The sequence below is a fragment of the Moschus berezovskii genome, chromosome 8 (genome assembly GCF_049115385.1).
Source record: "Moschus berezovskii isolate FMDL1 chromosome 8, NW_MosBer_1.0, whole genome shotgun sequence".
NCBI classification, from domain to species: Eukaryota; Metazoa; Chordata; class Mammalia; order Artiodactyla; family Moschidae; genus Moschus; species Moschus berezovskii.
This window is the reverse complement of record NC_142467.1, coordinates 109106772-109134746: the sequence shown is the minus strand read 5'-3', so window position 1 is coordinate 109134746 and position 27975 is coordinate 109106772. Positions and strand designations below refer to the sequence as shown.

General features: G+C 52.1%; 1 protein-coding gene across 1 annotated transcript in view; it reads right to left on the bottom strand.

The window, feature by feature from the left end:
* Window positions 1-943: 943 nt before the first annotated feature.
* WNT3A (Wnt family member 3A) overlaps window positions 944-27975 on the bottom strand; it is a 71059-nt gene continuing 44027 nt past the window's right edge. The window contains exons 3-4 of the mRNA XM_055431030.2: window positions 8407-8672; window positions 944-1471 (exon numbers count right to left, since the gene is read on the bottom strand). Coding sequence (XP_055287005.1) covers window positions 992-1471; window positions 8407-8672 — 746 coding nt within the window. The 3' untranslated portion in view covers window positions 944-991. The remainder of the gene's footprint in view (window positions 1472-8406; window positions 8673-27975) is intronic.

The following is a 27975-nucleotide window of genomic DNA, read 5'->3' as shown; positions in this document are numbered from 1 at the left end:
TGGGAGAACCAGGCACAGGACTCTGTCAGCGGCAAACTAGAGGGCACAGCTGACCAGGCTGCATGGTGCCTTGCTGGGTCCTGGGTGACGGGAGAACGCTGGGAAGAGGGCCTAAGTGTCTGATGCCCAGCACAAAGCAGCCGGGACAGAGTTAGGCCGCACGTCCCAGGCCCTTCCTCAGCCTACTGCCACTAGGCCCTATCTCCTTGACCCAAATCCCAGCCATTCTTGCGGTTCTGCAGGGTCTGGTTGAGAGCGTTGGCAGGTTGAGGGAGGAATCTTTGGAGGATATACCTCAGACCTCAGTGGAAGTGGTAGGAGGACCCCACAGGCTCTCCGCGGCTCATTCTGCCAGGAGATTCCGCTTTACGCTGATGAGGTCCGGAGGATGGAACCACGTGGTCTTCGGGGGACAGTAATGGCAGGCTAAATCCCCGTCCCTGGAGCCCCAACCCCTGAGAGGACCCAGGAAGGGTCCTGGGTTTCACTCCAGGACGGGGAAGAACTTTATGCCACTCAGGAGCCTCTACCCTGTCCTACCATAAAGGACCCCGCCCCGCTCCAGGAGCTCTACCTCAGAGCCCCGCCCCGCCCACGGGGGAGCGCTACTCACAGCCCCGTCTCCGGCCCCGCCCACGGAGGAGTGCTAACTCAGAGCCCCGCCTCAAGCCCCGCCCACGGGGGAGCTGTACCTCAGAGCCCCGCCTCCGGCCCCGCCCACGGAGGAGTGCTACCTCAGAGCCCCGCGTCCAGCCCCGCCCACGGGGGGGGAGCTGTACCTCAGAGCCCCGCCTCCAGCCCCGCCCACGGGGGAGCGCTACCTCAGAGCTCCGCCTTCCGCCCCGCCCACGGGGAGCGCTACCTCAGAGCCCCGCCCCCGCCCCGCCCACGGGGGAGCGCTACCTCAGAGCCCCGCCCCCGCCCCGCCCACGGAGGGGCCGCGCCCCCGCCAGGTGGAGCTCTAACCCGCGGGCGCCGGCAGCGGCGCCGCCTACTTGCAGGTGTGCACGTCGTAGACGCGCGCGCACTCCTGGCAGCTCACGTAGCAGCACCAGTGGAAGACGCAGTGGCACTTCTCCCTCCGCTGCTCGGTGCGCGCGTTGTGGCCGCGGCCGCAGCACAGCAGGTCGCAGCCGTCTATGCCGTGCGAGCTCACGTTGCAGGTGCGGTCTCGCGTGCCGAAAGATCCCGTCTCGGGGTTGGGCTCACAGAAGTTGGGCGAGGCCTCGTAGTAGACCAGGTCGCGCTCTGTGGGCACCTTGAAGTAGGTGTAGCGTGGCCGCAGGGTCTCTACCCAGCCGCGCGACTCGCGGTGCTTCTCCACCACCATCTCTGAGGCGCTGTCATACTTATCCTTGAGGAAGTCACCAATGGCGCGGAAGTCAGGCTGCGACCACCAGCAGGTCTTCACTTCACAGCTGCCCGAGAGCCCATGGCACTTGCACTTGAGGTGCATGTGACTGGCGATGGCCTACAGAAGCGGGCAAGCGGTGGCGTCAGGGCAGGCCCTCAACCTCCCCACCTCCCCGGAGGATAGCTGTGCTCCTTGCCTTAGAGTTCCTTCACTCATCTGTCAAATAATCCCCCAGCCTGCTCCATAAAGCTCTGGGGCTCCCAGGCTCAGCAGACACCCTCTCCCAATGCTACCCTTGATGTGGTTCCCCTGGCAGACCCAAGATCCTGGAGGGAAGGGTCTGGGAAGCCCCCTCCTGGGCTGAGTCTACTTCTAGGCCGTCTGTGTTCAGTGAAGGAGCTGTAACCGTGACTTGTAAGTGCAGGGCTGGGGAAGGGAAATGGTTCCTTCTAACTGGGGAAATCCAAGACTTTGGTCTAGAGGAGATGCACATGGGCTGGGTGGCAAGCCTGGGGGCTGACCTGATCATGAATAATGGGAGTGGCTTGAGCACAGTGTCTTCAGGGCCCAGGAAACTGGGTTTATTGCATTGTAGGGGAGTGCTGAGAATTACATTATGTTTCTCCTGTGGGCATCCCAGCAGCAGGTTCTCTTCCCTTCTCTCTTTGGGGGAAGGAGTGGGGCTGGGAGTGAAAGGTCCTGTGATGTAATCAGAAATAGCCACCTGTGAGGTCGTGAGATGCGGCTGGTGGTCCAAACTGAGGAGTGCTATCAAGGGCACACGACATGCTGGGCCACACTAAATCCCCAGATTTCATAAGAGGATGTAAACTATCTCATTCCAAAGTTTAATACTGATTGCATTACTGTCATGGTAACACATTGGTTATATTGGGCTCAATAAAATTTATTACTTAAAACAAATTTCAATGTCATTCTCCCAAATCATCCCACCCTCGCCCTCTCCCACAGAGTCCAAAAGACTGTTCTATATGTTGGGTGGGATGATTTGGGAGAACGGCATTGAAACATGTATCTTATCATATGTGAAACGAATCGCCAGTCCAGGTTCAATGCATGATACAGGATGCTCGGGGCTGGTGTACTGGGATGACCCAGAGGGATGGGATGGGGAGGGAGGTGGGAGGGGGGTTCAAGATGGGGAACACATGTACACCCGGGGAAGATTCATGTCAATGTATGGCAAAACCAATACAATAATGTAAAATAATTAGCCTCCAATTAAAATAAATAAATTTAAAAAAAAAAATTTCACCTATTTCTCTTTAAAATGTGGCTACTAGAAATTGATACATGTACTCTTGCCTGGAAAATCCCATGGATGGAGGAGCCTGGTGGGCTGCAGTCCGTGGGGTCGCTAAGGGTCGGACACGACTGAGCGACTTCACTTTCACTTTTCACTTTCACACATTGGAGAAGGAAATGGCAACCCACTCCAGTGTTCTTGCCTGGAGAATCCCAGGGACGGGGGAGCCTGGTGGGCTTCCGTCTATGGGGTCACACAGAGTCGGACACGACTGAAGTGACTTAGCAGCAGCAGCAGCAACAGTGTGGTTTTCATTACACTTCTATTGAATAGTGTTGGTCTAAGACTTCAGGTGGGCTCTGTGTCCAGACGCTTACTCCACCCTGTTCTCCTCTCCTTGCTGTTTCTCCAACCCTTCCTTCTCATCCTGGCACTTTTTTAGGGGCATCTGTAAATTACATTCCCTCACCAAAGTCCAGTTCTGTCTAATCTCCATTTTCTTCTCTTTCGTGACCAAGCTTTTCCAAAGAGGAGCTGCCACTTCCCATCTCTGCCTCCTAAGTCTTTTGTTTTAGTTTTACTTTTGATCAAAGTTATATATGCATATACTTTAAAGAGTCCAAGAGTTCCTAAGACTTGTTAAGAAAAACAGGAGGTCTGCTCCCACACTCTCAGTAACACCACTTTCCTGACCTGCTAGGGGCAGCACCTTGCACCTCTGCACCTCTAATAAGATGCTTGTCTTGACCCAGGTTTGATCCCTAGGTCGGGAAAATCCCCTGGAGAAGGGAATGGCTACCCACTCCAGTATCCTTGCCTGGAGAATCCCATGGACAGAGGAACCTGGTGGGCTACAGCCCATGGAATTGCAAACAGTTGGAGACAACTGAGCGACTAACACTTTCACTTGTTACTTCTCGATTTTTCAGTGTTTGGCCTTGTCTTATGGACCTATCACCATGGAGGTCCCATGGGGGAACCTTATGCCACAACTCTGATGCACAGTTTTTCCAAACTCCCTCCCTACACTAAAAACTATAGCATAGTTCCAGTTAGATCAAAACTTGGTGCTGACAGTGTTGAAAATGAAAGATGCTCAGTCATGTCTGATTCTTTGTGACCCCATGGACTATACAGTTCATGGAACTCTCCAGGCCAGAATACTGGAGTGGGTAGCCTTTGCCCTCTCCAGGGGATCTTGCCAACCCAGGGATCAAATACAGGTCTCTGGCATTGCAAGTGGATTCTTCACCAGCTGAGCCACCAGGGAACCTCAAGAATACTAGAGTGGGTAGCCTATCCCTTCTCCAGCGGATCTTCCCCACCCAGGAATCAAAACGGGGTCACCTGCATTGCAGGCAGATTTTTTACCAGCTGAGCTACCAGGGAAGCTGACAGTGTTGGGGCTGTGTTAAATGTCATACTTGGTTGAGTCACGTGATGTGATTGCTTTACTTTTTCTACAAAATGTTTTGTTGTTGCTGTTTTTAATATACTTACAGATTCAGTCTCACACACTCTCTAGTCATGTAAATATTCTCTTCAAGACTTTCAAACACATCAGATGTTCCATGGATTTCATTTCCTTGGAGACATCTTTTTCAAAGCCCTTCTGGTAAATTTTGTGACATGTGCATGTCTGCAAACAAATCTTTTCTACTTGAAAAGTTGAAAAGATGATTTAGCTTGGTATAAAAGTCTCGTCTTAAGATATTTCCCCCTTTCAGGATTCTGAAAGTATTGCTCTATTTTATTCTAGTTTTCACTGTTGTTCTTAGACACACTGATGATATTTTGATTCCTGATCCTTTGTGTGAAATCAAATCTTTTTCTGGGAAGTTTGGAAGGCTTCTCTGTGTCATAGGCTGTGAGTTTCACAATAAGTTTTCTTTTTAAATTTTTATTTATTTTATTTTTGGCTGGGCTGGGTCTTCACTGCTGTGAGTGGGCTTTTTCATCGTGGTGGCTTCTTTCGTTGTGGCTCACGGGCTCCAGAGCGCAGGCTCAGTAGTCGTGGTGCGTGGGGCTAGTTGTGCTGCGTGTGGAATCCTCGCAGACCAGGGGCTGAACCCACGTCCCTTGCACTGGCAGGCAGACTTAACCACTGCACCCCCAAGAAAGCCCTCACAATGAGTCTGGACATGGGTCTTCCCCTTTCTTGTGCTAATCACTTACGTGGCCTGTTTGGTCTGAACTTCTGGTCATCAGCTCTGGGAAACTCCTTGTATTACTTCTTTACCAAATTTCCTCATCTCCATGTTCATCATTGTCTTTCTTGGACAGATCTTCTATATTTTCTATTCTTTCCTATTTTCCAGGTCTTTGCCTTTCTTCCTCTAGTTTGTGGGAAGGCTGTCTCAATTGTCTTCCAACCTTTCTGCTGAGATTTTTGCTGTTCTATTTTAATTTCTAAGAGTGTCCTTTCCCCTTTGAATATTCTTTTAAGTTAACAGTTTATTCCAGTTTTGTGGATTCACTGTATTAACTCTCTGGCGATAGTGATGGTTTTTTGAAGTTTTCATCTCTCTTTATAATGTCTGTTTCCCGTAAGTTTGGTTTTTGTTTATTTATTTTGCTCTGTATCTTTGTGGTTGAAGGAAGGCATCATGTTCAGTGATCCCTAACTATCCCACTATGTTTAAAAGTGGGGCACCAAAAACTTATTGGAACCTCCTGTACACAGGAGAGACTCATGTACTTGGACCGTCACTGTAGAGTGATCTGGCCATCTTGCTTTTAGGGGAAATCCCACATCAACATCTTCAAGTCTCTTCTCTTGGACTGGTCTGATTTTCAGGGGAGAATCTTCCTTCTCCCGCCTAGAGCAAACAAGATTCGCTGTGGCACTAGGAGATTAAGAAGAGAAATGTGTATATAGACAGATCCCTTTCACTTGGGCAGTCTCACCCTCAGCAGTCCAGACATCTTCTGCTTTACCCTCGCTAGGGAATAAGCCTCCAGGCTTCTGCCATGGTGATGGAGGGGTGTTGTCTGGATGCAAGAGGTTGGACAGAAGAGCTGGTAGGTTTAAAAGTGCTTTTAAAATAGATTTCAACCAATCTTTCTGTTTCCAAGCCCTATATCTATCTCTACTTCTCAAGATATCGGATACTAGAAATCCCTGGATTAATAGCTTTAAGATTGACTTTAGATTAAATCTAGTTTAAGAGTTCCTATCTGCTAAAGATTCAGCTTTCTTGACTGTATTGAGATACTGCTTTCTGCTTTCAAAGTTTTATTGCCTTTGTCCCCTTTTCTGGTTTCCACATTCTCTATAGTTTATTTATGCGTGTTAAAATTAATTCATTGTCGTTTTAGTGATGTTCTAGGAGACTGCAGACAATATCCTTCCTATTTAGTTTGTCTTTTTTTTTTTTAACTGGAAGGTCCCATTCAGTTTTCAGGTCTACAATTTCTTTGTGATTCTTTCCCAAATCTATTATATTACATTTTAGCTTTGTGAACATAAGTAAGCATATTTTTTTTCTCACAATCTGTGTCTAATAATTTCAGTATTGGACTCTTGTTTCTGCTTTTGTTGCTGTTCTTGTTTTGCTTTGTTTTGTTTGGCTGGTTATCGCTCATTATGTCACCAGTTCATTTAATAGGTTATATTTGATCATGTGTTGAACATTGTGTTTGAAAAATTGTTTGTAGAAAAAAATATCAGCCTATCATAAGGTTATCATTCTCCGAAAAAGATTTGTCTTCTTTTTCCAGGTGCGTGGGGATACCAGCAATTTGGGATCACCTTAATCCAGTTTTGAGATTTTGCTAGCCTGCACATGTGCGCAAGGGCTTGTCTACTTCAGGTTTTCTTTTACTCCTCAGGATCCCGCCTAAACTGAGGAATTATTTCCCAGACACAGAACCTTTGATGGTCCCTTTTAGCTTGGTGAGGCTCCTGAAAGTGCAGCTCAGCCTATATATTTTTTTCTCAGACCAGCAAATGACCCCTGGATAAAAGCAGCCCCAGGTACCAGGCTTGGAGGCTATAGACGCCCTCTGAACTTTGGACTGCTAATTCCTCACTATATGGTTAGCTATTTGACACTTAACAATTATTTTTTTGGACGTGTAGTATACATGCAAAAGTTTATATGTCATAAGCATGAAATATGACCAAATTTCACAAATTACCAGCCTCAGAACACCAGCTCCTCAGAAACTCCCATCATGCTCTCTTCCAGTTGTTATCTTCTTTCCTGCCAGGGCATGTATTCCAACAGCATTTCCTTGATGACTAGTGATGTTGATCACCTTTTCACATATTCACACATATTGGTCATTTCTAGATTTTCTTTCGTGAAGTGGCTTTCCACTTTTTAGCCAACTTTCTATTGGGTTATCAGTCTTTTTCTTACTACTTTGTAGAGTTCTTTTTATACTATAACTTTAATATACAGGTTGAGTGTATATATTGTGAATCTCTCCTCCTGTATGGATTGCCTTTTCAGTTTCATGGTGGTGCGGTTTCATACATTTTAATACACTCTGCATTATCACATTTTTCTTTCATTATGAGTGCTTTTTTGGCCTGTTTAGGAAATCTTTGCCTACACCAAGGTCACAAAGATATTTTCTTATATTTTCTTCTAAACATTCTCTGTTTACTCTTTCCTATTTGGAAATGGGAAACTGATTTTTTAAAATATGGTGTGAAGTACGGGTCAAGATTAATTCTTTACCATATTGTTATCCAATTGACTGAGCATACTTTATTGAAGAGACCATTTCCCCCTCTGCACTGCACTGTCTTCTTCCCTGTGATAAGTCAGGTAACTGTATCAGGTGAGTACTCTATACTTGCAAATGGTGCTTTTTAGTTTCATCCTACATTTGTACTTGTCTTTAGTTGGAAGATTAATGTTGAGTCACCGAGTTCCCTATTGTTGGAAATTAAGATGTTCACTCTTCAGCCCTCTGCAATGCCCTAGTTTCACTGGCCAAGGTCAGAGGCAACTCTACTGGACACTTTTCAGCCCCTACACACATCACTTCCTATCAGCAGCTCCCCACTGACCCTCTAATCAGGTTCTTCTCAAAAAGGCTCAAAAGCCTTTGACAGCTCGGTCTCTGGCAGCCTCTCCATTCCCCACATCTTTCTCTGTTCTCCGTATTCCGCCTGAACTAACTCCTGTGCATTCTTTCCCTGTGGGTTACCCAGAGGCTCTCCTGGCTCCCCCTCATCTCACTTCAGCTCAGTTCAGTCGCTCAGTCGGTGCGACTCTTTGCGACCCCACGGACAGCAGCACGCTAGGCTTCCCTGTCTGCCGGTGATTCTGCTTGTCTCCACTCACCACCTGTCAGTAGACGTCTTTTCTGAGCCTCCAGTCTGGATCTGACCTCTCCACTATGCCAGATCACCTTGCGTGTGTGTGTGTCTGTGCATTTCTTCACTGGAGAACTTACCACTCTGTGGTGTAGCAGCCTGGCTGTCTCCCTCCGGGAATGTGCAGGAGCAGGCCTTTTTCCCGTCCCTCCTTCCTTGTGACCCCAACATCACAGGCAGACCTGCCATCCTGTGAGAATGCCCTAGACCTCGTGGAGCAACGGGACAGCCCTGTGTTTTAGACACTTCTGGGCAGAAGCTGAGCAGACCCCCAGTCTGGCCGTCAGATACATCCCTCCCACGGCCCACCACCCTGGCTCCGGCGGGCCACACCCCTCAGGGGGCCAGGGCACACATCCTACTCAGAAAGCTTCTGTTTCCCAGCGCCCTGCAGGGGTGTGGTCTCAGGGATTTCTGCTTCACCCCCAGGACTGAAGGGGGCCACAGACGTACCTGGCGCCCAGCCTCATTGTTGTGGCGGTTCATCGCGGAGCGAGCGTCTGGGCGGTTCTCCCGCGCATCTGCGAACTCCCGAGACACCATCCCGCCGAACTCGATGTCCTCGCTGCAGCCGCCCCACTTCCAGCCCTCACCGGGCGAGCCCTGATGGCGGCCGCTGCAGCCGCAGATGGCCGCGGAGCCCTCGGCGCAAGAGCGCGTCACCGCGAAGGCTACGCCGGCAGAGGCGATGGCGTGCACGAAGGCGGACTCCCGAGTAGCTGCGGAAAGAGATGACTTGCTTGGCAGGACCCGGCGTGGCTGGGTGGGGCTGGCCTTGTGGGGCGTGGCTGCCTCTTCCCGGGCTGCGCCCTGGGCACCCACCGTGGGCGTGGGGTGCAAGACTCGCAGCGCGGTAACCGCGGTACAGTGAAGGGGAGGCAGGGCTGCGCTGGGACAGGAGCGCGCGTCCCCGAGAAGGGACCCATGGAGGGGAGAGAGCTTCCCCAAAGAAAAGTATACGGAGAGCTAAGGAGCCAAGGCAAAATGCTGGACATCACTTGTCATGGAGAACAGCAGGGACGGTTGAAACCAGAAAGTCAGATCACAAGCAGTGCTGGTGAGGATGTAGAGAAATCAGAACGCTGCAGACTGCTGGCTGGAAGGAATCTGGTGCTTCCCGCTTGGAAATCAATTTGGCCGCTTCTTGAAAACATATACCTACCCTATGACCTGGTCATTCGCCTCTAAAGTATTAACCCTGGAGAAAACCTGTGTTCATGTAAAGACCATGAAGCAAATGTCACTGCAACTTTATTTGTAATAGTCCTGGCTCATTGGAGAAGACTCTGATGCTGGGAGGGATTGGGGGCGGGAGGAGAAGGGGACGACAGAGAATGAGATGGCTGGATGGCATCACTGACTCGATGGACATGAGTCTGAGTGAACTCCGGGAGTTGGTGATGGACAGGGAGGCCTGGCGTGCTGTGACTCATGGGGTCGCAAAGAGTCGGACACGACTGAGCGACTGAACTGACTGAGTTCTAAAATGTCTATCAACAGGTGAATGGATGAAAAATAGTGGCATAAGGTTACAGATGGCAACTAGAATTAATATTGTGTATCTGGAAGTTGTTATGAACATAGATCTTGAAGCTCTCATCATGAGAAACAGTCTTGTAACCGTGCAGGGTAATGGGTGTTAATCACACTTATTGTGGTGATCATGTCACGTGAGCACAGACACTGAATTTGTGTACTCGCATTAGTGTTAGTTACTCAGTCGTGTCTGACTCTTTGCAACCCCGTGGACTGCAGCCCGCCAGGCCCCTCTGCCTATGGGATTCTCCAGACAAGAATACTGGGGTGGGTAGCCATTCCCTTCTCCAGGGGATCTTCCCAACTCAGGGTCTCCTGCATTGCAGACTCTTTACCATCTGAGCCACCAGGGAAGCCCATCACTATTTTGTACACCTAAACTAATCATTGGAGAAGACTCTTGAGAGTCCCTTATACTGCAAGGAGATCCAACCAGTCCATTCTAAAGGAGATCAATCCTGGATGTTCATTGGAGGGACTGATGCTAAAGCTGAAACTGCAATACTTTGGCCACCTCATGCGAAGAGTTGACTCACTGGAAAAGACTCTGATGCTGGGAAAGGTTGGGGGCGGGAGGAGAAGGGGACGACGGAGAATGAGATGGCTGGATGGCATCACCGACTCTGTGGACATGAGTTTGAGTGTACTCCGGGAGTTGGTGATGGACAGGGAGGCCTGGCGTGCTGTAATTCATGGGGTCGCGGAGAGTCAGACACGACTGAGCGACTGAACTGAACTGAACTGAAACTAATCATAATGTTATATGTCAATTAAAACCTGTGGCATATTTATGAAGTGGAATTCTGCTTAGCATACCAGGAAAGACAGGATTGATGAATCGCAAAGTAATTATGTGGATTGATTAAAAGGGAGACAAAAAGGCAGGTACTCCTTCTAGTGTCCTCTTAACCCATGGTGGAGCCCTCCTGCCCAGATGTCCTTGTTGGAAGCTTCCAGCAGCCCTGCCCAGGATGCGGCTCCTGGCTCACATGCTGCCCACTTGTGCCTCTCTTACTGCTTGCACACCCTTCCCTTCTTCCCCTTCAGACACTAGCTACTGAGAGGCCCAGCGGAAGGGCCACCTCTTCTGGAACCGTCTGAAGGTCAGTGCCGCCGTGTGCACTTTGCTGTATGCTGGCCCCTCGTGTTTGGGTCTGGAACTGAATGCCCTTCAGGAACTTGCAGACTGCCTCTGACCTGATATTGGAGCTTCTGGGCCCCTGAATGCTGCCTTCTACACATGGAGGAACTGAGTCAGGGGATGTGGCATTTGTTTTTAGAAGGCCAGTGGGGGATGGCTGAAGCTTAGGAAGAAAAAGCCAGTGGGGCTGAACTGGATCAGACAGGCATGTGAAGGAGTCAGCAGAGGCCTGCCTTGGAGAGGCCAGCTGCAGGGGGTTGCTGGGTGTGGGAGGCCTCGCCTCACCCCGGCAGACAGAACCCTAGAGGAGCTGGTCTCAAAGGACAGGCAGGGAGTCGGCAGAGGAAAAACAGGAGGCAGGGATATTCTGCATTGGGGCTCACAAAGTCAGAGCCCCAGGTGGGAAGGGGCTGGGCTGGCAGGACCAGAGGGAAATACATGGCATGTGGGGGACAGCCTGGAACTGCAGAGGCTGGATCCTCAGCCGGGCTTCGCCAGATGGTATGAATGAATGCATCAATGCATCATGCCTCCTGAGTGTGTGCAAACATTTCCTCAAGGCACCAAGCCATGATCTGCTCCAGGTGGAGGAGCAGGCCCTGGGCGTACCCTGGGTCCTGTATGAACTGATAGAACTCAGTCACCCCACAAATCACCATTCCACACGTGTGTGGAGTGCCTGCTGTTTGCCAAACCCTGCTGGAAAAACATCAGGGAGCAAGAAAACCTCATGGAGCTTACCTGCTGATTAGCAAGAATTTTAAAATCCCAGGTTAAAAAATTGCTATGGACTGAGGAGTGAGCTGGAGAGATATAGGAACAGGATCAACCAGGGCCTCTGTGTATGCCAAGGGGTATGTGCCCCACTTTCTCCCTGAGCTCTTGCTGGGCAGAGGCCCCACCGCAGGCCTGGACCGTGCAAGGGCTCGAAATGGCTACAGGAGAGTCATCCCAGGGGGCTGCTACCTCCTCACCCCACATCAGTGCTCAGGATGCTTTTTTCCTGGGAGGGGGATGGAGAGGGGGCTCCACCCTGGGGAGCAAGCAGAGGTTTGGGGTTGCACCCCACACTTCCTCCAACTGCATGGTCTTACCTGCTCCCAGGTTTGCAGCCAAGGATCTGTGTCCCATCCCAAAACTCAGGCAGCAGAGTCAGGGAAGTGGTAAGACAGGGTTCCAGCCAGCAGTGTGGACACACTCAGACTCACCCACACAGCTCTGCACATATCCACACACACCTGCGGCTGAGAAAAGCACATTTACTCCCACACTAGGAACACACAGAGAGGGAAGTGTCTGAGAAAGCGCCCTAGGCCCCAGCCTCTCAAGAGCTGCAAGGCTCCACCCTGCTTTTGGTGACTTTTTTCTGTGGATTTGCCAACACTTCTGGATGGTCCTCTGCAGACCACGGCCAACCTACGTACTCCCCGTGTTTTCCCCAGAGCAGGCCTGGACACCTGCTTCTTTCTGGAAACCCCCATGTGGCAAGCACCCAGTCACAAACCCAGGAAGGACTCCCCATTTCTCCCCCATCACTCCCACTGACAGCTTGGTTGGGATCTACCCAAGTCTGAAGGCTGCTCTGGCCTCCTGAAATGGCCATGGCCCGTCTTGCCTCTCCTTGTTCTCAACCATGAGTCCAGACCTCAGAATCTCCCACTTGCACCAGAAGAGGATCCTAGTTGGGACAGGCGCCTCCAGCTTCCAGCTCCCAACTGCCTCCCCCACCATCCACACATATAGACACTCTCACGTCATAGCCATATAGGCGTGCACACACAGACACACACATGTATGCACACACTCACACGAGTATGCACATCCCCCTGTACATACTGTCACAGGAAAGCTTTGTCCAGAGTCCATCTGGCCCTGCCAAGCCGCTTCTCCAGTCCTTGCCACTGTGTCCTTGCTTGACTCACACCCAGGCTGACTCTGCTCCACCTGCTACCCTCTCAGCCCTGATCACCACTCCCTGGCCTCCAGCCACACTCAGCCCTCGTCCTTCCCTTGGGTTCTTTCCAGCTGCTTCTCTGCTGCGGTGCGTCTGCTGTGTCCCCATCCCTGCTCTTTGGGGATCCGAGGATGCAGTCTGGGCTCAGTCCACGCCTGGCCCAGGAGCCCAAGGACTTCAGGAGGACCGTCTCACACCCATTCTGCCTGAAAGCTCCCTGAAGTGGGGGCTTTGTCATGTCCACCTTTTGTTTCTAATCTGTAGCCCCAGGCCCATCCCACAGATGATTATTGGTGAGCGAGGGCCTGGTCAGAGGAGAGGGCAGAGGCCCTGGGCTGGGGCAGGGAGTCCAGGAGGGTCTGAGCACACCTGGACAGGCCCACCCCAGGGGACCTGGCTCTCTGCCCCTCCCTACTCAGCTTGTCCTGGAACAAATTCAGGACAGCTCGCCTCACTGTCCTCTTTCCCAGACATCAGCCAGGCAGCTGCCTCTGAAGACATGAAGCCCCTGTCCTGTTATCCTTTTATAATACACCTGATTAGTTTCAGGGCGGCCCGGAGCCACTTCCTGCTGACTCAAGGCACACACGACATGGACACAGATCCCCTTCCTTCCTGTTCGTCCACTCAGCAGAGCCCCCACCCTTATTTTGTCTTCTCAAGGACTCAGGTTGTCCCTCACCTCCAACTCTTTGGAGGCTGGGCTAACCTGACTCTCACTCCTCCAGGGTCCTGGTCTGGTGTCTCCCCTCCTGCCCATGTAGTGACTCTGGGTTAGGGGCTGTGAGCTGGAGGTCTGGGGGTTCCTAACCACCCCTCCCAGGGCAGGGTAGAGCCAGTATGTGCTGGGCATTCCTGGAACCACAGCACACAGCCTGATGCCTCCCCTACTGCATGCTCTCTGGTGACCCTTCTCAAGGCTCAGAGTCTCCGAGTCCTAAATATGCTCCCCCAGGTCCCTCTGAGCCTGTCCCCAGAGGCCCCAGGGCGAGCCCCTGTAGGAGGATCCTGCCTTCTGTCTCTGCCTTTGCTCTGCACCCTCTCCTAGCCCCTATTCACCTCCCCTTTCCAGCTACTGAGATAAGGGAGAGAAAGCGGGCCTGGGGCTTTGCCCTGCCCTGCACAGGGCTTGGAGATCTCCGCTTATCAAGCTCAGGCAAATAGTCCAGGGCTTCCAGACAACTTGAGGGGAAGGGTGTGCAGGGGTTGGGAGGGGTGTTCCCCCTTGAACTTAGAGGAAAAAACTCATTCCTGCCCTGCTCTGTCACCAACTAGCTAAGTGAGCCTGCACACTTCTCTCTCCTCTGGGTACCTCAGTTTCCTTTTCTGTCAAATGAGGAGAGGGGCTCCTCACAATAAAAATCTGAGGACCAAGGACACCTTGGAGCTGGCCTTCAGATTGCTCATGAGGAAAAGAAGCCTTACGAAGACCATAAGCCAAAAAAATGAAAAAGGAAGATGGTTCTTTCTGGCAAAGAAAATCCTTTTAAAATTGAAGACACAGATCTTTAAGCAGTTACCAGAGAAGCTGATCAGTCACAAAAAGGAAAATCTGAAACTTTGCATTGGGGAACTATGACAGGTCCCTCCTCAACAGGGAAATCGGGGTTGCTGTCACCAGCAACAGGACAGAAAACGGATAGATGCCATATGCCTCCTAAGACGATGTCCCAAGGAAATTCCACCCTCTTTGAGGCATTTTTAAAGATCTAATCAGGAAACATCAGACACCCCCAAAGGCCTAACCAAATTCTCCCTGGTTTCAAGGGCATGAAGGGCAAGGGCTGGGCTGAGGAGCCCATGGACCTGGGATGAGATCCTGGATAGATAAGGGACATTAGTGGAGAAATGAATGAAATCTGGGTAAAGCCTGGAGTTTAGTTAGTAGTGACGGATCTTGGTTTTGATGGATCTAGCTGGATTTGTGTCATGTCAGCAATGGGGAGGCCTGGGAGGAGATCTGGATTCCTGCAATGTTTCTGTAAGTCTACACAATTATTTCCAAAGAAAAAAGTTAAAATACATTCTGATGCTGTGCTTAAGACCCCCAGAATGCCCAGATGCCATCCCACAGCTGCGGGACTTGTAACCCAGGAAACCATAGGTAAGCTTTAGGGTGTTCATTGTTGTTTGCTGTTTTAGTTGCTTAGTCGTGTCCGACTCTTTGTGACCCCATGGACTGTAGCCCACCAGGCTCCTCTGTCCATGGGATTCTCCAAGCAAGAACACTGGAGTGGGTTGCCATTTCCTTCTTCAGGGGATCTTCCAGACCCAGGGATCAAACCTGAGTCTTCTGCTTTGGCAGGCAGGTTCTTTACCACTGAGCCACCAGGGAAGCCCACGTGTTCGTTCACTCTATCCCTAAATCAAGGTTTATTGTAGACTTACAGAAGTGTTTCAACCTAAAGTTCTTGTCAATATGTAACAGTAACACACCAACAAAGCCCAGAATATAACCCTCCCCAAATCATGAGCTGAATTCCAGGGCTTGTCTGAAAACTTGTGTGTTTTTCTGGACAGATGGCTTTTTATCAAATTTCTACAGAGGTTTGAACCAAGAAAGTCATGACCTTCTGGAGTAGCCTCGGCTTAGAGAGGAAGAGGCACAGGGCTCTCCTGAGGTCCTGGCCTGGGAGGGCACAGCAGCAACTCCAGTTCCAGCAAAGTTTCAGCTACAAACAGCAGACACACACAGATAGGGAGAGAGAACCATTCTGCCTGTGGGTAGAGAAATTGCTTCTTGGAGATGAGACTGGAAATATCCCCGTCACCAGGAAAATGCTTTCTTTCGAATGGCCTATGGCAGGTCAAGAGAGAAGGAAGGGACACAGCCTATGAGAGGGGGTTGCATTGCTAGAATAAAGCCTACATGAGCTGTTAGGGTTCCTCAAGCCTGCTCTGTGCCAGCTCAGGAGTCTCATTCCCACACTGCAATCTCGGATTAGGAAAAGGAAGAAGAAAGGGAATCTCCTAAAAGAGTCTTTTTGTAAGACAAGTGTCTTCCATCAAGAAAACCATCTTCCCCAGAAGCTTGACATTTTTTCATTGTTGTTCACTTGCCCCGTGTGTCCGACTCTTTGCGACCCCGTGTACTGCAGCATCTCAGGCTCCTCATCCCTCACCATCTCCTAAAGTTTGTCCATATTCATGGCCATTGCATCGAAGATGCCATCCAGCCATCTCATTCTCTGACGCCCTCTTCTCCTTCTGCCCTCAATCTTTCCCAGCATCAGGGACTTTTCCCATGAGTCAGCTATTTGCATCAGATGACCAAAATACTGGAGCTTCAGCATCTAACGAGTATTCAGGCTTGATTTCCCTTAAGATTGACTGGTTTGGTCTCCTTGCTGTTCAAGGGACTCTCGGGAGTCTTCTCCAGTACCACAGTTTGAAGGCATCAGTTCTTTGGTGCTCTGCCTTCTTTATGGTCCAGCTCTCACAACTGTATGTAACCATTGGAAAGACCATAGCCTTGACTATATTAACACTTCTTGGCAGAGTAATGTCTCTGCTTTCCAACACACTGTCTAGGTTTGTTATAGCTTTCCTGCCAAGAAGTGATCAACTTCTGATTTCACGGCTGCAGTCACCATCCTCAGTGATTTTAGAGCCCAAGAATAGGAAATATGTCACTACTTCCACCTTTCCCCCTCTATTTGCTGTTAAGTAATAGGGCCGGACGGAGAAGGCCATGGCAAGCCACTCCAGTACTCTTGCCTAGAAAATCCCATGGATGGAGGAGCCTGGTAGGATGCAGTCCGTGGGGTCGCTAAGGGTCGGACACGACTGAGCGACTTCATTTTCACTTTTCACTTTCACACATTGGAGAAGGAAATGGCAACCCACTCCAGTGTTCTTGCCTGGAGAATCCCAGGGAAGGGGGAGCCTGGTGGGCTTCCGTCTATGGGGTCACACAGAGTCGGACACGACTGAAGTGACTTAGCAGCAGCAGCAGCAGCAGCAATAGGGCCAGATGCCATGATCTTAGTTTTTTAATATTTAGCTTTAAGCTGGCTTTTTCACTCTCTTCCTTCACTTCATCAAGAGACTCTTCAGTTCCTAATTTTTAATAATTGTTTCATTAGCAATTATTTATTCAGTTTATTCAGAGGATCGATGAGCTACCCTTTTTTCATTTATCCACAATCCATCCATCGACAATCAACCCATCCATCCATCTATTCACCTACCATCCCTCCATCATCTATCCATCCATTCCCTCATTCCCCACCCATCATCCTTCTGTCAATACAGTCATCACCTATCCAGGACCCGAGAGTCTATAATGAGCCACACCCTAGGCTCACAAATAGAAATTCAAGGTAAGTAAGATGCAAGGTGCCCATTCTCAAGAACCAAAGTAAGAAATCTCTGGGAAAGCGGATTGCTGCTCTGGAGAGATTCCTAACAGCCTAGACTTTCTGAAAGCTGACGGAGCTACCTGTTCTGGTGATAATTAAGTGTAAACGGAATGACCTACTGTCAGGTGGAGGGAACCCCTGCACTGGGGAGGAGAAGGGTGAACCAGAGCAATCTTTGCATTCCTTTAGTGGGAGGCCCTGCTATTGCAAGTCAGGCTCTTTGCTTTGGGCTGTGCTGGGTCACCTGCCTTTGGGAGATTACAGTTTATGATGAAGAGAGTAGAGGGAAAGGACACACAGCAGGCTTGGCAATGTAAGCTCGGGGGCAGATTTGGGATGGAGGGGTGGCTAAATGAATGGACGGTGGACGGGTGAAGGAATGGGTGGTTGGTGGAGACTGGGTGGATGAATGAATGGACGGGTGAGTGGGTGGTGGATAGCGGGGGGATGATGGCTGAATGATGGATTGATGGGTGGGTGGATGGATGGGCAGAGGTAAAATCTGGGGCAGGTTACTATGCGGTGAGAGCTTGGAGTCCTGATGGGGGTGAGGGGGGAGGGACATGCAGCAGGAGTGGTCTGGCACGGCTGCACCATCTCTGCGACCAGTGCAGCCTTGGGTACCAGGGTCGAGTGTCACATGTGAGATGGGCTTTGGCTGTGACTTTACTTCCCTGGGTCTCAGAACTTTAGAACTCTAGTTCTAAACTCTACAGGGATTCTAATAAATCCTGTTTCCAGATTTGGATTTCATAGGCTTGGAAAGTACTAAAAATTACTTGGGGACTGACATAGGACTGTGAAATTTTACTTTTTTGAGAGAATAAGATACATAAGAAATGACAAGCATAATTTCAGAAAAGGACCTTTTTACATAAAAAAAGGATTTATTTCCAAAGTCCTGTATGCTGAAGAAAGTTCAAAAAAATATTCCAACGTCCTTGTCTTTAACATTTCCCCAGGGGTTAGCAACTACTTATTAAGTGTTGACTGTGGTCTGAGTGGACAAGAAGACTGCGGCCTCTGTCCCAGAGATGATTTTCCATCTGGGAGATTCCCCAGCAAAAAGAGGGGGCTCCTCTCTGCTGAGCCACCGTAATGGGTCCTGCAGGCCCTCTCAGCCCCAGAGATGTGTAGAGGCTCAGGACAGTCAGCGCAGGCCCCAGACTGCCCAGCCGTGAGCACTGAGCCCAGACGGAGGCTCCTGCGTCTCCCAGGAGGGGCTCCATGACCACCAGGCCGTTTCCATAGCTGTGGCTTTCAAGAGGTGGAGGACCCACCTGCCCTGCTAGGCTGGCCCAATACTTCGCAGCCACAGGGCGTGGGGAGAGACCCAGCAGTCCTCTCCTGGGAGGGGAAGCTGTGGGGGGCTGGTCCTGGATGAGAAGGAAGGGATAGCCTAGGGCTCCTGGGATGGTCCCATTGGCCTGAAGGGGCCATGGATCCCTTCTTTGAGGAATGAGTGTAACCTCTCAGGCAGTGGAAGTTCCTGGAAGGGGACTGTGGTTCAAATTTGACCACTGACCAATGAAATCAAGCTCCTGGGGCATTCTGTCTGTGGGGTCCACACAATGGACCTTTGAGAAGCTCTGCAGGTAACTCGATGCCCCAGCAGTGGTCATTGCAGACCTACCAATGAACCCAGGGCTGCAATTCTGGGAGGGGGCCTGTATATCTGTGAAGAATCCTTCCGTGATTCTGATACATTCCTGAGCTGAACTCAAGCTCAATTATGGTCTCAGATTCCTAAGTCCCTCCTCAGGAAGGTGGCCAGACCCAAGAGGCATCTGGAAAGGAGGTCCCAGGACAGGGTTCTGAAGGGAGAGGGTTTACCATTGCAAGGGTGTCTCTGACACACTCCCTGCCATTGGAGGGACATAGAAAGGGCTAATACAGAGGGTGTCACCTCCTCCCCCTTACTCCAGGCTCCTGCAGTGGGCTACGGATCCCTGGCTTGGCTTCTATGTGAAGTGAGGCCCTAGGTCCCTGGGGCTTGGCTGCTATCATCTGGTAGCTGGGTGGGGACTCAGCCTGGGGCAGGGTGTGATGTGACTCCTCCTTTAAGAGGACAACCTGCCTGTCAAAGCCTCCTGGCTGAGTTCTGGCTGGACAGACAGCCCTCTCTCACCTGGGCGTGCCTCCCCTGTGGTCCCTTGAGACCTGGGGCTTTACTTCTTCCATGGGCAATGTTGACTTCTGGGTCAGACCTCCTGTCTTGATGCTGGAGTGGATCAGCAGAGGAGTTGCAGATAGGAGGCAGGCTTCCTTGCCTCCACGCAGACCCCCTCCCCCTGCCAGGACCATGGCTGCAGTCACAATCACCTGCTCAGGGTGGGGTCCTAGACCCTCGCCCCAGCATTCTACTGCACTGCAGGGAAGCTTCTCTTTCACCAGCTCTGTGAGGAAAATTCCGCCATCCCACAGGCTTGCCCTTACTCAGCTAGGGGTCCTCTGAACCTTCCCCTGTGTTCCAGGTAAGGAGTTCTTTGTGGAACATGCTGGTGCTCACAGTCAGAGAGGCCTGCAGAGATGCCAGCTTGGGGAAAATGGCTCCTGTGGACACTGAGCCTCCATGGGAGCTTCTGTGGGGGCATTTCTCTGCTCCCATCTGCCTCCAGAGCATCCCTGGCAAGACATAGAAAGAACTCAGTGCCCTCACTCTGCCACATCCCCAGCACACACTCAAAGGCAGTGACCGTGGCTCCCTCTCAGCCTCCCTGGGCCAGACTCGGGCCTCTGCATGCCTGGCAGGTGAGAGGCTGTAGGAGGGGAGGGATGCAGAGAGGCAGGTCCAGGGATAACCAACCCCCCCTTGCTTGTAGAACAAGCAAGTCCTACAGTGCCTGTGCAGGTGCAGAGAGGCCAGCAAATGCTCCGTGTCTGTCTCCTGGCCCACAAAGGCCTCAAGAGCACTTTCAGAGCATTCAGAGGTTGTTACCTCTTCCCCCAGCAATGCTCCAACATGAGGAAAGGAGAGAGGAGAGACTGGCAAGAGCCCCTAGGCTGCAGGCTGCCCCCTTCCCACACAGCCCACCTTCCTTGGTCTCAGAGCTGGCGGGGTGACTAGGAGGGGGTGTCGCAACGGGCAATGGCATTTGGTAATCCTGTTGGCCCGTCCTGCACAAAGGATGGAGCCACCTGAGAGCGGAATGCGGCTTGCGCCCCACTGTAGCAGCGGCCCCTGACACTGCCCGGCCGCCAGCACGGCCGGCGTCCTGATTACCTGCTGGGGCTAATGAATCTGGCTTTGTGAGCCACTGTCACGCCGCGTTAGGCCCACAATGGCCCTCGATATTTTATATGAATTTCCCCCTCGTCGGCGATTAGGCCATAGCAAGCCAGTCATAGCAACGGGGAGGTATGCGCGGCCCAGGGGCCTGGGGCACGAGGGGAGCTCACTATTCACACGCTTTAACACAGCACTCCTGAGGGCGTGTGAATCGCCAGCAGCATTTTCACTTTTCTCTTGTGCTTAATCTTGTCGTCTTCGTAGGGATATTGTTTTCTGAGCCGGGCTCGGCAGGGTGTCACCGGGGTCTCTCCTGGCCCCTTTACACACACCCCCAACTGGGGAGAGTTAATGATATACAGGGGCGGCCGCAGAGACGGTCGGAGCCCCCCAACCACCGTGAACCGAAACACTTTCCGATGGGGGTCAGGGGTTGCAACCTGGATTCAGGGATGCTGGTTCTCTGGAGGACCCCCCTTCTCTCTGGCCCCTCCTGAGCCCCGTGGTTGGTGCTGGCCCGGCTGTCCTGCCCTGGCCCCGTGTCTGCACTCCGGCCCTCCGAGGATCGGGCCAGGACACACAGGGAGGTGGACAGACCACCCCCTGGAGCCTGGCCAAGGGAAGGGGCTCTGCCTGGGAGAGGACAGGCTGTGCCATCCCCCTCCGGCTCTCTCCAGCACGGCCCCGCAAGGAAAACGGGGTAGAAGGGAGGCAGATGTGGTTGCATCTCAGGGCTGCCCAAGGGCATGGGCAGAGGGCTGCAAGGGGATGGGCAGGGCCTGGGGAGCCAGAGCAGGCCTCAGGCACCCAGAACACACTTACTGAGACTTCGACTGACAACACAGACTATACCTCAAGTAACCAACCAGGATTCTGACATGATGTGCTTTGAAGGGGTCAGCCAGGGCCCCCAACTCAGCTATTCCACGGGTGAGGACTCAGGTGAGGATTGGCCCACCTCTACCAGCAGCGAGGCCCCCTTTGCCAATGAGGATGCCCCACCAGAGTGCAGGTGTTCAGGCACTGTGTCCTCCAGGTCCTGAGACCCCAAAGGGGCCCTTAGAGTCACAGAGGCTGGAGTCAGAGGCAGGGTTGAGCAGCTCCTCCAGTCTCTTCACTAGGGAAGCCTCTGAGGCCCTGGCTTGGGGGTACCTGGGAAAGCCACTGGCAAGGACACTATACCAAGGGCACTAAACTGGTGGATGGACCCAGGCTGAGGCCCAGCTTCTTAGGGGTCACTGATGATGATACTGGGGCCCATGCCCCACTTGTTCATGCTGAAGTGCTGGGACACCAGTGGGAGAGACATCAAGGGTCCTGCTTCCCACCATGGATGAATCACCTCTTTACGGCCCCCTCCATTTCTCTAAGGTGCAAATGCCCCACCTAGCTGTGACACAGGCCCCTCAAAGTATGCGCCACCCACAAACCCACTGGCCTGGACCTTGGACCGGCTATCCCACTTCCTGAGGGGCGTGGTCTCGGCGGGGCTTCCTCCAGAGTGTCTGCGAAAGCGCTGACGTCTGGGACCTGCCTTCCCCGCCTTTTGGCCTCCACTCCCTTCACCTCATTGGAGGTCAAGAGTGGGTGTCGGCCAGCATTCAGGGAAAGCTGGTGCTCCAGTGTCCAGGAGGGACAGATAAGCTGCATCATGTGCCAGCCTCCACGCACTCAAAATTCTTCAAATGCTTTCTGCCCAGTGCAGGTTAAATTGTCCTGCTACTGTGCAGATGAGAGTGGAGGGTACTTCTCCCGAGCCCAGGCCCGCCTCTGCCGCCCAACCTCAGGCTCCTTGGCGGCAGCTTCTGAGGGGTCCACCTGGCCAACCAGTCTCTGGTCCCAGACCAGGCAGGCAGATAGTGGTGAGTGTGTGTGTGAGAGAGAAAGAGGGTGAGTGTGCTGGAAGCAGGACACATGAACACACTCTTTCCCTCTTATCCCCCCCCACACGCTCACACACGCACACACTCGCACACCTCCGCATGGGCTGGGCCCCACTCCTCAGCTGGCAGTGTTAAGCTTTGTTCAACCAGGCCGCCTCAGCAGGGGTGGTCAAGCGCCCCATGGACCCTGCCACAAAGCCCGAGTGACCTCTGACACGATTAGGGTCGCCCTGACCCTAATCCAATCAGATTGATTACTGTGAGTGTGGCCGGGTGGGCAGGCGGGGGCCTCCACAATGGCCTCCCAGAGCTGGCCTCTCTCTGGGGCCCCTGGCAGGCTCCTTCCTCCTGGGCCATTCAGCTTTGCGCCACAATGCATCCGGCCATTTCTCAGCCCCGTGGCGAGCGACGGGGGGAGAGGTCTTCCCTCTCCCGTTAGACCAAGTGCTGAGGACTTTCATCCCGCTGAAAGTGGAGGCAGAAAGAGGGAGAGAGGCGGAGGGGAGGAGGGAGCAGAGGGAGCCAAGGGCACAGGGAGGAGCACAGGGAGGACCACAGGCACGGGGGGTGAACGCGGAGGGGCGGACACGGGGGACAGTGGACCTGAGGGGAGACAGGCGGCGAGAGTGGGCTCGGGAAGGGTGGGTGTGGGGGGAGGGGGTGGGGACACCGGGGCCACACGAGGGTCCTGGAGGTCTGCTGGAGGCTAGCCTCCCTCTGAGAGGCTTTTGAGGAAGTGAGCGAGTGCAAAGGGCGGGGAGCTTCCTGGGCCTCCAGCCCTGAAGCTGGTGGCTCATCTGTTCTTTGAGGCAGGCCCTGGGCACCTTCAGGGCTGCTCTCGCCTGAATAGCCTCTACAGAACTGCCACCCCCCACGGGCTGGTGCTGTCTTAGGAGTCCTGGCCCAGACCATTCTTCATATCTCAGTTTCCTTAACTTGTAACCACAGTGCTGGCTCATGAGATGGGTGTTAGGATTCAATTTACTGCTGTGTGTAAAACACTCTAATACATGGCTTCAAAGCACTGCATACATGTTTTAAATAAAAAGAAAGCTCTTTAAGATCGAGCTTAGGGTCCTCCTCCCCAGAGAAGCCTGCCTGCCTGGGCAGCCTCAAGCCTACGTGCTCATCCTTCAGGCAGTCACTCACATGTCCTTATGAAGCAACCATTCTGTGCCAGAGCAAACCTTGGTACTGCCCTCTGTGCCTGCCACGTGAACCTGCTGTGCATGGCGGGCAGCCCCACACCAGACTGCAGAGCACCCTGCAGGGCTCAGCTCTTGTCCTGGGAGAGCGATGCTGAGGATGGAGCCAGGAAACTAGGAGCTGCCCTGGAGGATGGGAGCTGTCCCCTGGGTGGGCCCTGTGGGCTGAGAGCTAAAGAGAAGACAGACCTGGAGAGGATGGAGGCTGCAACAATGGGGGCCACAAAGACTGACCCCACTTCGGACGGTGGGGCCCAGGAAGCAGCAGGTGCAGGCAGCTCTGGACTGGCAGGGTAGGTCCGTCTACAATGGAGACTTGGAAAAGTCGCCAGGGAGAGGGCATGGGTGCTGTGGCACCCTGGTGTGGATAACACAGAAGGGAGCTAGGGTCCTGACTCTCACCACAGCTGTCCTGACTAAGGTGCTTGTGTGTTTGATCATGGCTGGAAGGTTGTAGTTTGGGGTCGAGCACGACAGCATCCTTTGTCTGAATGTGCCAAAAAGGGACAAAGCCTGTAGGCCAGTGAGGGTGATGCTGTGCCCCAAAGGTCTCCAAAGCAGGTTCACATGTCCCCAGGGGTACACAGAAACAGGCCAGGGCCTCTAGGACGGCATGGGTCATTCCAAGGCATCCTGACTGCCATTCTTGTCTGCATCATTGCTTCTTCTCTTGCCTTTCCTTCCAGGACCACACATCTGCCACTTGACCCATGAAGACACCCCCAGTTTTCCTGGTACCTGTCCAGCCCTGGTGTCAGCTAGAAAGATTGGGACACCAAGACCTGTGTAAATCAGGTGTTTCCAATTTCTTCTTTCAGAATGAAAGAGGACCCAATAGAATGATGAGCTGACAAATTTTAAGCATGTTTTGATAATACATCACTGTGAGATTTTTGGCACATATAACTCAGAAAATATTCAGGAAATCGAGACACATTCTATCAAAACTCTCCCCCTTTTATCTATTTATTTTTGTGAAGGATAATTCTCATACCTAGATCTTTAAATTTTAAGAACACAGTGGGCCCTGAAAGCTGTTCCTCTAAGATCAGGAGGAAATCAGGGGCACCTGCTCTGCTCACTGCTTTTCAAAATTGTCCTGGAGGCTCCAGCCAGGGCAACTGACCAAGAAAAACAAATAAATAAAAAGGGTCCAGATTGGAGGAAACTGTCTCTATTAGCAAATGACATGAAAATTCTAAGTAATGCATGAAACATCTATTAGAACTGATAAACTTTCATCATACAGTATGAGATCTGTATTTGAAAATCAACCATAGGTTTCGAGAGGTCAATATCTGAAAATCAACCATATTGCAATACACCAACAATGAGCAATGCAAAAATGAGATTAAGAAAAACAATTCCATTTATAATAGCATCAAAAAGAAAAAAATGCTTAGGAATAAATCTGACAAAAGAAATATAAGATTTGTATGCTATGAGCTGCAAAACGTCATGAAAAGACATTAAAGACCTAAATGAATGAAGACATTCTATGTTCTTGGATCAGAAGACTTAAAACTGCTAAGGTGGCAATATTCCTCTAAGTGATCTGCAGATTCAGTGTAACCTCTAAAAAAAACAAGTTTTTCCCCCCAGGAATTGACTGCTGCTGCTGCTGCTAATGGCAACCCACTCCAGTGTTCTTGCCAGCAGCTGCTAAGTCACTTCAGTCGTGTCCGACTCTGTGCGACCCCATAGATGGCAGTCCACCAGGCTCCCCGATCCTTGGGATTCTCCAGGCAGGAATTGACTAGCTGATCTTAAAAGCCAAATAAGGGGCCCTGAAGAGTTGAAACAAGCTTGGAAAAGCAGACAAAGTTGGACTCTTCCCTGTTTTCAAACTTATTGCAGGGCCACAGATATCAAGACAACGTGGCCTGGGCATAGGACAGACATGTGAACAGTGGGGTAGAATAGAGCCCAGAAATAAACCCACTCCTTCTCTGGCGCCAGTAGAGCCTGACCCCACCTGACGCAGCCTTCCTCCACCACCAGGATGACAGCCTTTCTTCTTACGTGGAGAGTGGGAACCTCAGATATTAGGTTCTGGAGCCAGGAACCCAGTGGCACCATGCTCCTGTCTGGACCCTCCTGGGCATGGTGAAATTGATGACCATACCCTCCTGCACCACAACACCGCTGACCACGGCACAGCATAAGACCCTGCACCACACACACACTACACACCGCATGCCACACACACTACACACCGCATGCCAACACACACTACACACCGTATGCCACACACACTACACACCACATGCCACACACATACTACACACCGCATGCCACACACACTACACACCGCATGCCACACACATACTACACACCGCATGCCAACACACACTACACACCGTATGCCACACACACTACACACCGCATGCCAACACACATACTACACACCGCATGCCACACACACTACACACCGCATGCCACACACACACTACACACCGCATGCCAACACACACTACACACCGCATGCCACACACACTACACACCGCATGCCAACACACACTACACACCGCATGCCAACACACACTACACACCGCATGCCACACACACTACACACCGCATGCCACACACATACTACACACCGCATGCCAACACACACTACACACCGCATGCCACACACACTACACACCACATGCCACACACATACTACACACCGCATGCCAACACACACTACACACCGCATGCCAACACACACTACACACCGCATGCCACACACACTACACACCGCATGCCAACACACACTACACACCGCATGCCAACACACTACACACCGCATGCCAACACACTACACACCGCATGCCACACACATACTACACACCGCATGCCAACACACACTACACACCGCATGCCACACACATACTACACACCGCATGCCACACACGCACTACACACCGCATGCCACACACGCACTACACACCGCATGCCACACACGCACTACACACCGCATGCCAACACACACTACACACCGCATGCCAACACACACTACACACCGCATGCCACACACACACTACACACCGCATGCCACACACACACTACACACCGCATGCCACACACACTACACACCGCATGCCACACACACACTACACACCGCATGCCACACACACACTACACACCGCATGCCACACACACACTACACACCGCATGCCACACACACACTACACACCGCATGCCACACACACTACACACCGCATGCCACACACACACTACACACCGCATGCCACACACACACTACACACCGCATGCCACACACACTACACACCGCATGCCACACACACACTACACACCGCATGCCACACACACACTACACACCGCATGCCACACACACTACACACCGCATGCCACACACACTACACACCGCATGCCACACACACACTACACACCGCATGCCAACACACACTACACACCGCATGCCAACACACACACTGCACACCGCATGCCACACACACACTGCACACCGCATGCCAACACACACTACACACCGCATGCCACACACACACTACACACCGCATGCCACACACACACTACACACCGCATGCCACACACACACTACACACCGCATGCCACACACACACTACACACCGCATGCCAACACACACTACACACCGCATGCCACACACACACTACACACCGCATGCCAACACACACTACACACCGCATGCCACACACACACTACACACCGCATGCCACACACATACTACACACCGCATGCCACACACACACTACACACCGCATGCCAACACACACTACACACCGCATGCCACACACACACTACACACCGCATGCCACACACACACTACACACCGCATGCCACACACACACTACACACCGCATGCCACACACACTACACACCGCATGCCACACACACACTACACACCGCATGCCACACACACACTACACACCGCATGCCACACACACACTACACACCGCATGCCACACTCGCACTACACACCGCATGCCACACACACACTACACACCGCATGCCACACACACTACACACCGCATGCCACACACACACTACACACCGCATGCCACACACACACTACACACCGCATGCCACACACACACTACACACCGCATGCCACACACACACTACACACCGCATGCCAACACACACTACACACCGCATGCCACACACACTACACACCGCATGCCAACACACACTACACACCGCATGCCAACACACACTACACACCGCATGCCACACACACTACACACCGCATGCCACACACATACTACACACCGCATGCCAACACACACTACACACCGCATGCCACACACACTACACACCGCATGCCACACACACTACACACCGCATGCCAACACACATACTACACACCGCATGCCAACACACACTACACACCGCATGCCACACACACACTACACACCTCATGCCACACACATACTACACACCGCATGCCAACACACACTACACACCGCATGCCAACACACACTACACACCGCATGCCACACACACTACACACCGCATGCCACACACATACTACACACCGCATGCCACACACACTACACACCGCATGCCACACACACACTACACACCGCATGCCACACACACTACACACCGCATGCCAACACACACGTGCATAAATGCACATGCACGGTTCAGTTCAGTCACTCAGTTGTGTCCAATTCTTCAACCCCATGGATTCCAGCATGCCGGGCCTCCCTGTCCATCACCAA